The 12,132-nt window shown below is 42.8% G+C and overlaps 2 protein-coding genes across 3 annotated transcripts; both read left to right on the forward strand.

Annotated features, from left to right (window-relative positions):
- The first annotated feature begins 581 nt into the window (after positions 1-581).
- On the forward strand, positions 582-11,208 carry RPP14 (ribonuclease P/MRP subunit p14). Of its 2 annotated transcripts, none has more exons than XM_056524465.1 (6): positions 582-732; positions 2,341-2,446; positions 3,803-3,887; positions 6,513-6,589; positions 9,507-9,585; positions 11,071-11,208. In XM_056524465.1, the coding sequence occupies exons 2-6, from the start codon at positions 2,355-2,357 to the stop codon at positions 11,125-11,127; spliced, it is 390 nt and encodes a 129-aa protein (XP_056380440.1). In that variant the 5' UTR covers positions 582-732; positions 2,341-2,354; the 3' UTR covers positions 11,128-11,208. The 2 variants fall into 2 exon arrangements, with proteins under 2 accessions (XP_056380440.1, XP_056380441.1); XM_056524466.1 differs by lacking the exon at positions 582-732 and adding an exon at positions 2,151-2,188.
- HTD2 (hydroxyacyl-thioester dehydratase type 2) lies at positions 11,140-11,908 on the forward strand. The gene has a single exon (XM_056524464.1). It carries the CDS (start codon positions 11,140-11,142, stop codon positions 11,632-11,634), a length of 495 nt encoding a protein of 164 aa, XP_056380439.1. The 3' UTR covers positions 11,635-11,908.
- The last annotated feature ends 224 nt before the right edge of the window (positions 11,909-12,132 follow it).

Below are 12,132 nucleotides of genomic sequence, written 5' to 3' on the forward strand. Positions count from 1 at the left end.
TCCTAAAATGGACAGAGGAGTCAGCAGAGAGCACTATGGTGAGGCAGAAAGTAAATTCAAAAAGAAAAGAACTTTCTGTAGATAATACAGCAGCTGATAAGTACTAGAAGGATTACCAATATTTTAAATAAAAGTAATTTACAAATCTGTTTAACTTTCTGACACCAGTTGATTTAAAAAAAAAAAAACTGCACCACTGTTACTCTGCAAAACCAATGCGCAACTGCACCACGGTTACTCTGCAAAAAGTTTGATAAATCTTTCCCATCTTAAAACGTTTTCATGGATAAGCCTTAATAAGGGAACTAGCTTTTGTGTTGTTTTTTTTTTTAACCTTTTTTTTTTTTTTTAAACCTGTCAACTTAATGTTCGATATGTAACCACATTTATTACTAACTGTACTATACATGCAATTGCTAATCATGTCCACTAGAGTGCAGTAGAGTACCGTTAGGGGTTGGCAGCTTCACTTTAGGGAAAAGGTTAACATTTCCGAGGGAAGAGTTTAGAGAGCGCACAGATTATAGAGGACCGTTGCTTTATTATGATGTCTCAACAATCGGCGCCATTTTGGCTGAGCCGTACAATCACTCTCCTATGAGTTTCGGTCTTCTCAAATATGGCTGTCAAGCTAAAATAATAGATAGCACTTCCTGTATAATTCATGGCCGGGTGCTGGAGAGCACAGTGATACATGAGGTCACTGAGGAAGACTGCACTGGGGATATGCTGGTGAGTGTTTTGGACAGTGTGGTGGAGGTACAAGTTCCAAAAAGCCTCATTACTTTGTGTAGGGATTTCATTGTGTGCTTTAAAGAGGATCACCTAAGAGGATATATGGGCTTGAGGGGGGTTTGGGGCACAACAGGGAATACCACTTGGTGCAGATTTTGTGGCGAATTTTCAATATTTGCTATAGAGTCTTCCTTTTGCTGTATAGAATAGTGTAATGTATGCATACATCTGGATCCATTTTATTGGTATCCATTTAAGGAAGTGTTTCCTAACTAATGTGCCTCCAGCTGTTGCAAAACTACATCTTCCAGCATGCCTGGACAGCCTTCGGCTGTCCAGGCATGCTGGGAGTTGTAGTTTTGCAACAGCTTAAGGCACACTGATTTAAGGCTAGGTTCACGTCTGTACTGTCACCTGTTTTGAATGGATCCTAAGGGAAAAAAAACGGATTATGTAGTGGACACTTTCACTTATGTCCCTCACCATGAAATATTTATTTATTCGGAACTGAAAAGAGAAAAGAAAATAGTCACTATGCACGTCACTTTTTTGGGGGAAAATACACAGACAAGATGCATACTTAAATAAAGACCTATTGAAGTCACTGGGGATTTAAAGGTATCCGCTCGTTCCCGGAATTAACACTTAATTTTACTACCACGGAAATATGTGTCAGTAATAAAAATCCCATTGGCTAATGGGGCTTTTCTGGGCAGATTTTACTGAAAAAATGAACATGATGATTCTGTCAGCAGAATCCAAAGAATTTCTCCGCTTTTAACCTAAGAGTTAGAAACAAGGTCAACTGCACTATCTACCTTTTTATATTCAGTTAGTGCTGTCAGTTTCCCTTTAAAGGACAAGCAGGGCCCTGTGCACTGAGGGCGGGCAGGGCCCTGTGCACTGAGGGCGGGCAGGGCCCTGTGCACTGAGGGCGGGCAGGGCCCTGTGCACTGAGGGCGGGCAGGGCGCTGTGCACTGAGGGCGGGCAGGGCGCTGTGCACTGAGGGCGGGCAGGGCCCTGTGCACTGAGGGCGGGCAGGGCCCTGTGCACTGAGGGCGGGCAGGGCCCTGTGCACTGAGGCTCTATGACACGCCCCTGGATCACACAGCAGGATGATTGACAAGCCAGGAGCCTGTGCAGAGCCCTGCTTTTCCTGCCCTCACTTCCTGTATTTGGACTCCTCATAGACACACACAGGAACTAGCTGCAGGCACAGAATTTTTCACCCATGAATATACACAATTTTTTATCAATGTGTATTACAAATATACATACAACGTTATTAGCTACATTATATCAAGTTTTGTTAGACAGGTACATTTTAATAATGTCATGGCAAATCAATAGAACATTCCATGACCTCCTGAGAGTTCAGCCGATCACAAGAATAAAGCAGCCTTGGTCCCCTTAGTGCGTCCCCTGCACAGTGCATAGAGCATAGCTAGACAGGTTAGTCATTCAGGAACCTGGGAAGACAGTGTGACAATTGCTATTAGCTGTAATGGCCGTCGTCACTGGTTGTCAGATATGGAGAATAGTGAGAGATTCGATGCTGTGTTTTTAACCAGTGAAGACTTCTGAATGTCTTCTTCTCCTTCTAGTGGATTGTTCAGATATGAAATCCAGACTCCAGCCTGCAGAACCTGCCTCATACGAGAGGATTGTGCTGAAGAACGTCTCTGAGTATCATTACCTGAAGGTTCAGCTGTGAGTATCTCCACCCGGCTCCCCTGAATAAAATAACATTGTCACTGGTAATATTGGTGCAGATTTATCAATCTCTGTTTTTGGGATAAAAATGTGATTCTCCTTCCCACATTTTCATCTTAAAATACTTTTATTTTGCTTTAAACATTCTGCCATTCATGTGACAAGGGTCTTGCTTAACCCCTTGAAAACACAGCAGATTTTGGCCTTGATGACACAAGTGATTTTAAATTTTCTGCATTTTCAATTTTTGCTCTTCACCAGACATCCCAGATTTCCCTTGATTGTCACCAAAGCCTGCAACTGCTTTAGATGCCCTGATTAGTTTTGAAAATTACATTGAAAGGGTTAATGGCGGACCTCAGCATGATCGCTGATGTCCACCATCAGTGGTATGTTCCCGGGTGGTCCCACTGTCTATGAAGTGAGCAGAGCTCCTTTGCTCGCTTTATAGATTGGACAGGACATACTGCAGCACATATATTTGCACCCTGGTGTGCTAGATACCAAGCTGCCAGGGCATATACTTACTCCCTGCACCCCCTAGGGGTAAAGGGAAAGGGAATTTGTCTTTAAAGGAGTACTCTGGGATGTAAAAAAATTGTTTCAAACTGCTGGCAGTTAAAAAAAATAAAACAAAAAATAAAATAAAAAAGATACATACCTGCCGCTGCCCCCCTCTGTTGCCTCTGATAACCCGCTCCGGCCTCTGCTGCAATTCTCTTCCTGGTTGCGGTGACTCATACTGCACTCAGCCAGCACTGGTGCCGGGACCGAAAACGTCACACTGCTGCTCGCCTAACGCCGGCCGGGGCACAACTTCGCTGTGACCGGTGATTGGCTGAGTGCGGTATGATTCACCGCAACCAGGAAGAGGATCACGGCGGAGGCCGGAGCGGGTTACAGGTAGAGCGGTCGCAGTCTGAAACACAACTTTTACATAGATTTTTAAGCTAACCTCGAATTGGGGGTCACCTCTTTAGATTTGTCTGTTAGGTAAGATCTGATTGGCACCTCTTTAGATTTGTCTGTTAGGTAAGATCTGATTGGCACTGTGATCAATTTGATTCATCCTATTTTAAAGTCTTAGTGTCATTTAAATATGACATGATGTAGAGATCAGTTGGGTCTGGGTGATAGAATGCAAAGCTGAGAGCTTGTTCTTCCCACCATCTCCTGCTCCATAGGGTGTGTGTATGTATGTATATATATATATATATATATATATATATATATATATATTATAAATATCCCATCTTGTTCTTATTTTCTTTCTTTTTTCTGACTGTAACGCTCTAAGTTTAAGCTTTCTAAGTATTAGACAGAATTAATCAGGCTATTGTTTTTTTTCTGCAGAGTATTTCAAGACAAGGGTGTGAAGCTCTCTGCAGCTCAGTTCAAGTCATTGATTCTCTCAGCTTTAAGGGAGTTGCATGGAGAGGTAATCTGTACTAAACATTTTTTTCCTAGATTCACAGTACAGATATGTTCACACTACGAAATTGTAAGGTGGAATAGTCTCCAAGAATTCCTCACGGAGCAGATCTGAACTCCATGATAACATTGTACATCCTTAATCTTTCGTCAGAATCCACCAGAGGAGTCCCAATTATCAATAGGAAATAATCCCATTTATTAATGGGACAGCGCTTATATCTGCGGCAAATTGCTACGGACATGAGTGCCAATTCTGGATCATTTCTGCTGGAGATACCATAGTGTAGGAAGATCGTGGATCCACACAGGAATTCAGCAAGGACATTTTTCTCACTGAATTTCTGTAGTGTGAACATAGCAGCATTCTATAAGCTTCCACTTCTGTGACACCAATAATGGCAACTGAACTTAAAGGGGTTATCCGGGTTTTTGACTTTTCACTATCATGCCTGTGATGCAAGTTATGTTTAAGTGGTTTATCTGCCTAACGTGGGGGGTGGATCAACCCCTTTTTTTTGATTTTTATGGTTCCCCCAGCTTCCAGTGTCTGGATAACTGTTGTCTCGAGCCTTTCCTGGGATCCGGTTGAGCTTGAAACAGCGGATCACAGGAGGCTTTGCGTCTTCTTGTCTTTTTTGACAAGCCAGCCCCCTATTGACTTATGCAGTCCAGCTGTACATGCTGCTGCGCTGAAGTTAAAGTGCATAAAACCTGCCGACCCCACACATGTCGTGAAGGGGCTGACTTTTTAGGGAAGGCAAGAAGCCAACCCCCCCCCCCCCCCCCCCCCCTGTGATTACCTGTTGTTTTGGGCCAAACAGGATCCCAGGAAAGGCTTAAGACAACAGTCATCCAGAGAATGGCGAAACTCTGAACCTGGGAGGACTATGAAAACACAAAAAAGAGTCAATCCACTCCACACATGTAAGGCAAGTAAAGCACTTAAGACATAAGACATAACTTGGGATCATGGGCACATCGGTGAAAGGTTAATAAAATTTGTATAACCCCTTTAAAAGGGACATCCAGTCAAAATGGTCATCTTAGGCTCAGTTCACATAGTTACATAGTTCATAAGGTTGAAAAAAGACCAGAGTCCATCAAGTTCAACCTATAACCCTAATGAGTCCCTACTGAGTTGATCCAGAGGAAGGAAAAAAAACCTCATACTAGAGGTAAAAATTATTTCCCGACTCCAAAAATGGCATCAGAATAAATCCCTGGATCAACCTTCTGTCCCTATAAATCTAGTATCCATAACCTGTAATGTTATTACTCTCCAAAAATGCATTCAAGTCCCTTTTGAACTGTTTTACAGAGTTCACCATGACCACCTCCTCCGGGAGAGAATTCCAGTCTCACTGCTCTTACAGTAAAGAACCCCCGTCTGTGCTGGTGTAGAAACCTTCTTTCCTCTAAACGTAGTAGTATTTTATCCAAAACTAGGAGTGACCAAAATACTGTGTGTAAACCCAGCCTTATGTATTACACATGTGAAGAGCGTTTTCCTCTTGGTGACCACTGCTGTACCATGCATTATATGGATTTTGACCTTTGCTTCGAGCATAATGTTTACAAAGGCAGATGGCACAGAATCTGCTTCTGGTAACCTATATCCTCTCCAGAGTAAAGAATTGAAGTGCTCGGCACTTCTGTCGTAGAATTTCACAGGGTAAAACACTAAGGGGGAGATTTATGGAGGAAGAGTGGTGCAGTTGCCCAAAGCAACCAATCAGATACCTTTTATTTTTCATAGGCCTCTTTAAAAATGAAAGGGATCTGATTGGTTGTTATGGACAACTGCAACACTCTTCCTCTGCAAAGGTTTTGATAAATCTCCCCCTAAATGTGTCACGGCTTCTACTCTGTCAACAGGTACCTCAAGGAGGTTTGGGTAGGAGCCTCTACAGTATTAGATCTTTTTGGTGATTTGATACATTGCAAGTTATCAGCAAGTGCTGGAATCTTTACTTACCCTGTAAACTCCTTTCCAGACAAGAAAAAGAGGGGTTGGGGAGAAAAGACATGGTATTTAGTGGCAAACATTTAAAGGGGTACTCCGGTGCTTAGACATCTTATCCCCCGTGATCTTGCACGCGGCACCCCGTTTGTTATCAGTCCCCGGAGCGTGTTCGCTCCGGGTCTGATTACCAGCGACCACAGGGCCGATGGCGTGTGACGTCACGCCTCCGCCCCCGTGTGATGTCACGCTCCGCCCCTCAATGCAAGCCTACGGGAGGGGGCGTGACAGCTATCACGCCCCTTCCCGTAGGCTTGCATTGAGGCACTGAGCGTGACATCACGCAGGGACTTGACGTCACACGCCGCCTGCCCTGTGGTCGCCGGTAATCGGTCCCGGAGCGAACACGCTCCGGGGACTGACTACAAACGGGGTGCCGCGTGCAAGATCATGGGGGTCCCCAGCGGCGGGACTCCCACGATCAGGCATCTTATCTCCTACCCTTTGGATAGGGTATAAGATGTGTAAGCACCGGAGAACCCCTTTAAAAGTGTACTGTGAAGGAGCCTCTTATTGATACCTTGGGGTCTCATCACTTCTAGGAACAACTCTGAATGTGATTTATTTTTTATTTTTTTTAATTCTTTATTGTTTTTTGTTGGTTTCCAGGTTGGAGCTTCCTTCCCACTGGACCTGTTAAAATATGATGGAAAGACCTTGCATGCCATACTGAGAATCAAGAGCGAGTATGTACTGTAGCTGTAGTCGCTAAGAAATTAGACAAGGCTGCTGTTCACACATGCATATTATTTTACATCCATGTTTCATTGCATTTTCAGCTTTCCCAAATACACAGCATGCTCTGAAGGCAGTATAAAAGTGTGAAAAACTAATACAAATGTGTGTTTTATATCTGTATCCCATACATATTTGTACAGGGAATATGTCTGAACATATTGTTCGCAAGACTGTGGATGCCTTTCATGTTCAAGTGTGGAAAAAAAAAATCAATAGAATTCTTAGTATTAGGAGTTGCGAGTACATTTCATTAAAGGGTACCAATCAGTAGATTTTGGCATATATAACACTTGGCAATGCATTACATATGCTAAATTCATTATCCTCACCATCTCCGGGGGACTTTGTGCCCCCAGAGATGGTGAAGATATTAAGTTACAAAGTCTCTGCGGGCCCCCCGGCAAGTAGTCCACTGGGCGGTGACTTGCACTTACCAGCTCTGTTAGCTGCTGGTTAGCCGTCTTGAATGACGGCTCACGTCACTACTCTGCTCAGTCTGCTTAAAGAGCAGAGCGATGATGTGAGCTGTCATTCAAGCCGTCAGGGTGGGGCCACGCCGCAGCTAACGGAGATGGTAAGTGGAAGTCCCCGCCGAGGGGACTACTTGCCAGGCAGCCAGGGGGGACTCTATAACTTAATATCTTCACCTGCCCTTGGGGCACAAACAGCCCCCGGGGATGGTGAGTATAATGATTTTAGCATATGTAACGCATTGCCAAATGTTATACAGTGGGGGAAAAAAATATTTAATCAGCCACCAATTATGCCACTTAAAAAGATGAGAGGCCTATAATTTTCAAAACTTGCTTTGAAGAGCAGGATTTCATATTTCCCTCCGGGAGCAGAGACCAGGCTTAACAGGCTTAGTAGTGGAAGTTGTCTTATAGACGGAATCATTACTAAGCTAGGGCTTAGCGCTAGCTACAAAAACAGCTAGCGCTAACCTCCAATTATTACCCCGGTACCCACCGCTACAGGGGTGTCGGGAAGAGCCACTACAAACAGGCCCGGAGCATCAAAAATGGTACTCCATGGCCTAGGTGGTAACAGGTTGGTGTTATTTAAGCTGGTGAGGGCCAGCAACAATGGTCCTTGCCCACCCTGGTAATGTCAGGCTGTTGCTGTTTAGTTGGTATCTGGCTGAGAATGAAAATGGGAACTCCACACGTGTTTTTTTAAATTTTTTTTATTGTTTAATTATTTATGCAAAAAAACGTGGGGATTATTCGTATTTTCATTCTTAACCAGATACCAACCAAGCAGCAACAGCCTGACGTTACCAGGGTGGGTGAGGACCATTCTTACTCTTCCTTCCCAGCCTAAATAATGCCAGCCTGTTACTACATATGCCCAGGAGCACCATTTTTTTTTTACCCTCCGGGCCTGTTGGTACCAGCTCTTCCCAGCACTTCTGTGGTGGTGGGTACTGGGGTAATAATTGGAGGTTAGCGCTAGCTGTTTTTGTGGCTAGCGCTAAGTCCCGGTTTAGTAATAGATTCCTTGTATAAGACTGCTTCCACTACTTAGCCTGTAAAGGAAATTCTAACAAAAAAACATTTATAGTGCCCTCCCTTAGGGAAAAATCCCATAAACCAGCTTTTCCTAAGAGGGAGCCTCCATCTGTTGCTAAGCTACAATCCCATCATTTCCAGGTAGCCTTTTGGCTTTCTGGGATACATATAAGTTGTAATTTAGCAACAGCTGGAGTCTCGCTGTTTCTAAACTACAACTCCCATGATGAAAAAATGAGCCCTCACATATCCCTGTATACGGAAATATAAAGTTAGAGGGGTCAGAAGAGGACAATTTTAAACATGCTAATCTTCTTATAAATAGTTATAATTTTTTGAAAAAAGCAAAACAAAATAAAACCTATATTAGGTCCCTTTCACACTGCCACAAACGTCCGTCAGGCCCTTTTTTTTTGTTCCTTAACGGACGTTATTTTTGGCCGGGCTCAAGAGGAAACAATGGGTCCCAACAGATGCCATTCACTATTATGGGGTCTGTCGGGCAATGTTGTTTTTTGACGGGAGTAGCGGGAGGACAAAAACGTTGCATGATGTATTTTTCCTCCCGCTATTCTTCCTGGGTTCCCCAATGGCAGTGTAAAAGAAGCCTAGTTGGATATCATTTCAATTGTATAAATTTCAATTCATAAAATGTGTCCTTTTTTACAGAAAAGTGCACCGGGTAGAAACGGAAGGTCCTAAAAGTTACAAAATGGCCTCTTTTTTCTAATTTTGTCCCACAAAAAATTTTTTTTTTTTTTTTTGGTTTCGCCATAGGTCTTGTGAAATTATTAATGTCATTACAAAGTAAAATTGGTGGCGCAAAAAACAAGGCTTTATATGTAAGATGGAAAAGCGTTATGATTTTTTGGTCAGGAGAAAAAAAACTAAAGTTAAAAAATAAAACAATCCCAGGGCAGCGGTGACGGGTCCGGAGCGGCGGGGACACGTGAGTACTACCTCCTATCCAGTGGTCTTCAACCTGCGGACCTCCAGATGTTGCAAAACTACAACTCCCAGCATGGCCGGACAGCCAACGGCTGTCCGGGCATGCTGGGAGTTGTAGTTTTGCAACAACTGGAGGTCCGCAAGTTGAAGATCACTGTTGGGTGCAGAATCTTTTTTTTTTTTTTTTCTAGATTTTGCACCTTTAAAATTGGGTGCGTCTTATATGCCGATGCGTCCTATAGGGCGAAAATTCAAATTTATCAACCCCCTGTGGTAGTATGATAAATATGTTGCACATAAGCAAAACCAAAAGCAAGAAAGAACTCGCTTACCAAAGCAACGATGATAAATGTCCCCAAATGTCCTTTGTACATATGTATTATTAGGATTTGGTCTTTTCTTACAGGGGCCTTGTGAAGTTGTGGACTTCTCTGACTCTGCTTGGACGTTACCAGGGCCAACAGTGCAGCATTCGTGTTTTACAGGTACATTTTCGGAGAGCTAGCTCATACCTGATACTGGACTGACGTGTTTTTTTAGGACTTACTACATATCTGGGAGAACATGTTTTTCTTTTGCACAATATTTACTCTTTAAATATGAGGTTAAGATACTGACTAAATGCCTAAACCTCATATTTGTATACTCATATTTATAAAGCTTTTTTCAGAATTTTTTTCTTTGCAACCAACAGAGGTGTGGAAATATTTAAAATACAACTACTTGTCCAAGGGACACAATCTACTTGTCCTGGTACACAAAATAATTGTAACCAAAATAGTACATAGATAAGGTCTTTGTTGGTTTTATTTATTTAGTTTTTCCGCTTTCGTTTTCTCCTCCTCGGCCGGAGGTGTTTTTTGCGGCACCGATTGTACTTTGTAATGACACCTTTCATCTTTTCATAACATATGCTCCAAAACAAGAAAAAATATATTATAATCTTTCTCGAGATTTTGGGGGGACATAGCAGTTGGACCCCTGCAATTAGAGGATATAGAATATCACTTTGTAAGATGGGAGGACCCCTTTAGGCTACAATCAATCTGGAATTTCTGAGTGAAATTCCGGTACAGCAGCCTCCCATTATTTTCAATGAGATTCTGCTGCGCTTTTCACACTGCCAAGTTTCCGGACCCACCGAAAGAATAAACATGTTCATTCTTTCAGCAGAAATCTGCAAGGACTGCATTGCCATCAATGGTGACGGGGCATGTGCCACAGTCCTAATGCCAAAGGATTTTGGCAGCCAAGTACAGCCATATCTCCTACCAATTACTTAAAGGGGTACTCCGCACCTACATATCTGTCCAAAGCATAGGGGATAAGATGTCTGATCTCGGGGTCCCACCGCTGGGGACACCCGCGATCTCTCCTGCAGCACCCACTTGTCATTAGTTGCGCGGTGCGAAGATCGATACAGGGGTCGGAGTATTGTGCCGTCATGGCCCCGCCCCCCTCGTGCTGTCACGCCCCGCCCCCTCAATGCAAATCTATGGGGGGAAAAGCAGTGTTTTTTGGATGCAATAATTGCTCTTCTTTTCTGCACTGATCAGCTCTGTAGCTCCCATTGAAGTCAATGGAAGCTTTAGGGCTGGGATTGAATATGATATGAACTGTATAAGATGCACAATGGAAAAAGTCCTCAGTATGTGAAAAACAGCAGTCACCGCAATGTTTCATACCCCATCTGGGATATGTAATGTACATACATATCTACTGAATATGTTAGGTATACTACGAAAAAAAAAAAAAAAAAAAAAAAAATAAATTATATATATATATATATATTGTACTGAATATATAAAGCGTTTTGAAAATATAAATATTATATGAACTGTACAAATTTGTGTGCACTGAATATATGATACGTAATGTTAATAAATAGTAGAGGACTTCTGCACAGATGACATATTTTATTCCTTGATCAATCAATACCAGTCCATTAATCTTCATTTTTTTTCTTTCAGATGTCTCCCTTTCTTCTGGCATTGGCTGGTAATAGCAGAGAGCTGGTATTGGACTGAATATTTCTAAGGATGTTCCATCACTTGGTCAGTAGTGGGAGATCCTTACGCATTTCCTCCAACCCATCCATGTTAAGTTGCTTCAATAAACTTTTGAGGAGGATGTCACATGTGCAGGTCGGAGATAGCGCTGAGATCTCTAGGACCTTCACTCAGAAAGACGTTAATCTCTTCTCTGAGCTGACCGGCGATACTAACCCATTGCATTTTGATGAGGCCTTTGCTAAGAACACAAGATTTGGAAAACCTGTGGTCCATGGGGTGCTCCTCAATGGCCTGGTGTCTGCAGTGTTGGGTACGAAGCTGCCAGGGGACGGCTGTGTGCTTCTTTCCCAGGACATTCGCTTTCCAGCACCTCTGCATTCTGGAGAAGAAGTCGTAGCTAGAGCGGAAGTGAAGGCTGTAAAGAGATCATTGGCTTTCATCAAAGTATCATGTGTTACTACTGATGGTGGCCGGACCGTCATGGAAGGAATTGTTAAAGTGCTAATTCCTGGTGTCAACTGATCGGGGGTTGTAAATTATCTTTGGAATGAAAAAGAGAACAGAGGATCATTTTGGGCTTTTTGCCTTTTCAGCACTGAATATTGTTAGTGATTCTTTTATTACAGATATGAATTCTGCTGCTAAGTTAGCAGCGTTATATGGACAGTCAAAACATTGGTTGACAACTATTATCATCTTTTCATTTATATACAAACAGATGTAAGAGTAATAAAGACAAGAAGACCAATAATAGTTTTTGTCTTCTCTGCATGCCCAAATAAAATACGGTATCAATCACACAGTAAATGTTTACAGATCATTGTGAGATCTTGACAGGATCCAGTGATCAAAGTCCATCCCATCCCCCTAATACTGTGTTTCCCAACAAGGGTGCCTCCCTGGGAGTTGTAGTTTCGCAACAGCTGGAGGCATCCTGGTTTTGAAACACTGTCCCAATAGAATAAACGCAAATGGTGCAGAGCTGAGCCTGATACTTTTTAGCAGGGAAACTTACTGCAT

This window comes from Hyla sarda, chromosome 6 (genome assembly GCF_029499605.1).
Source record: "Hyla sarda isolate aHylSar1 chromosome 6, aHylSar1.hap1, whole genome shotgun sequence".
NCBI lineage: Eukaryota > Metazoa > Chordata > Amphibia > Anura > Hylidae > Hyla > Hyla sarda.

Bases quoted from the DNA above. Each gene is read 5' to 3' on its own strand.
- RPP14 (XM_056524465.1), top strand. From the start codon at position 2,355: ATGAAATCCAGACTCCAGCCTGCAGAACCTGCCTCATACGAGAGGATT. The intron at 2,447-3,802 runs GTGAGTATCTCC...TTTTTTCTGCAG, and splicing joins CATTACCTGAAGGTTCAGCT to AGTATTTCAAGACAAGGGTG. The intron at 3,888-6,512 runs GTAATCTGTACT...GTTGGTTTCCAG, and splicing joins TAAGGGAGTTGCATGGAGAG to GTTGGAGCTTCCTTCCCACT.
- HTD2 (XM_056524464.1), top strand. From the start codon at position 11,140: ATGTTCCATCACTTGGTCAGTAGTGGGAGATCCTTACGCATTTCCTCC.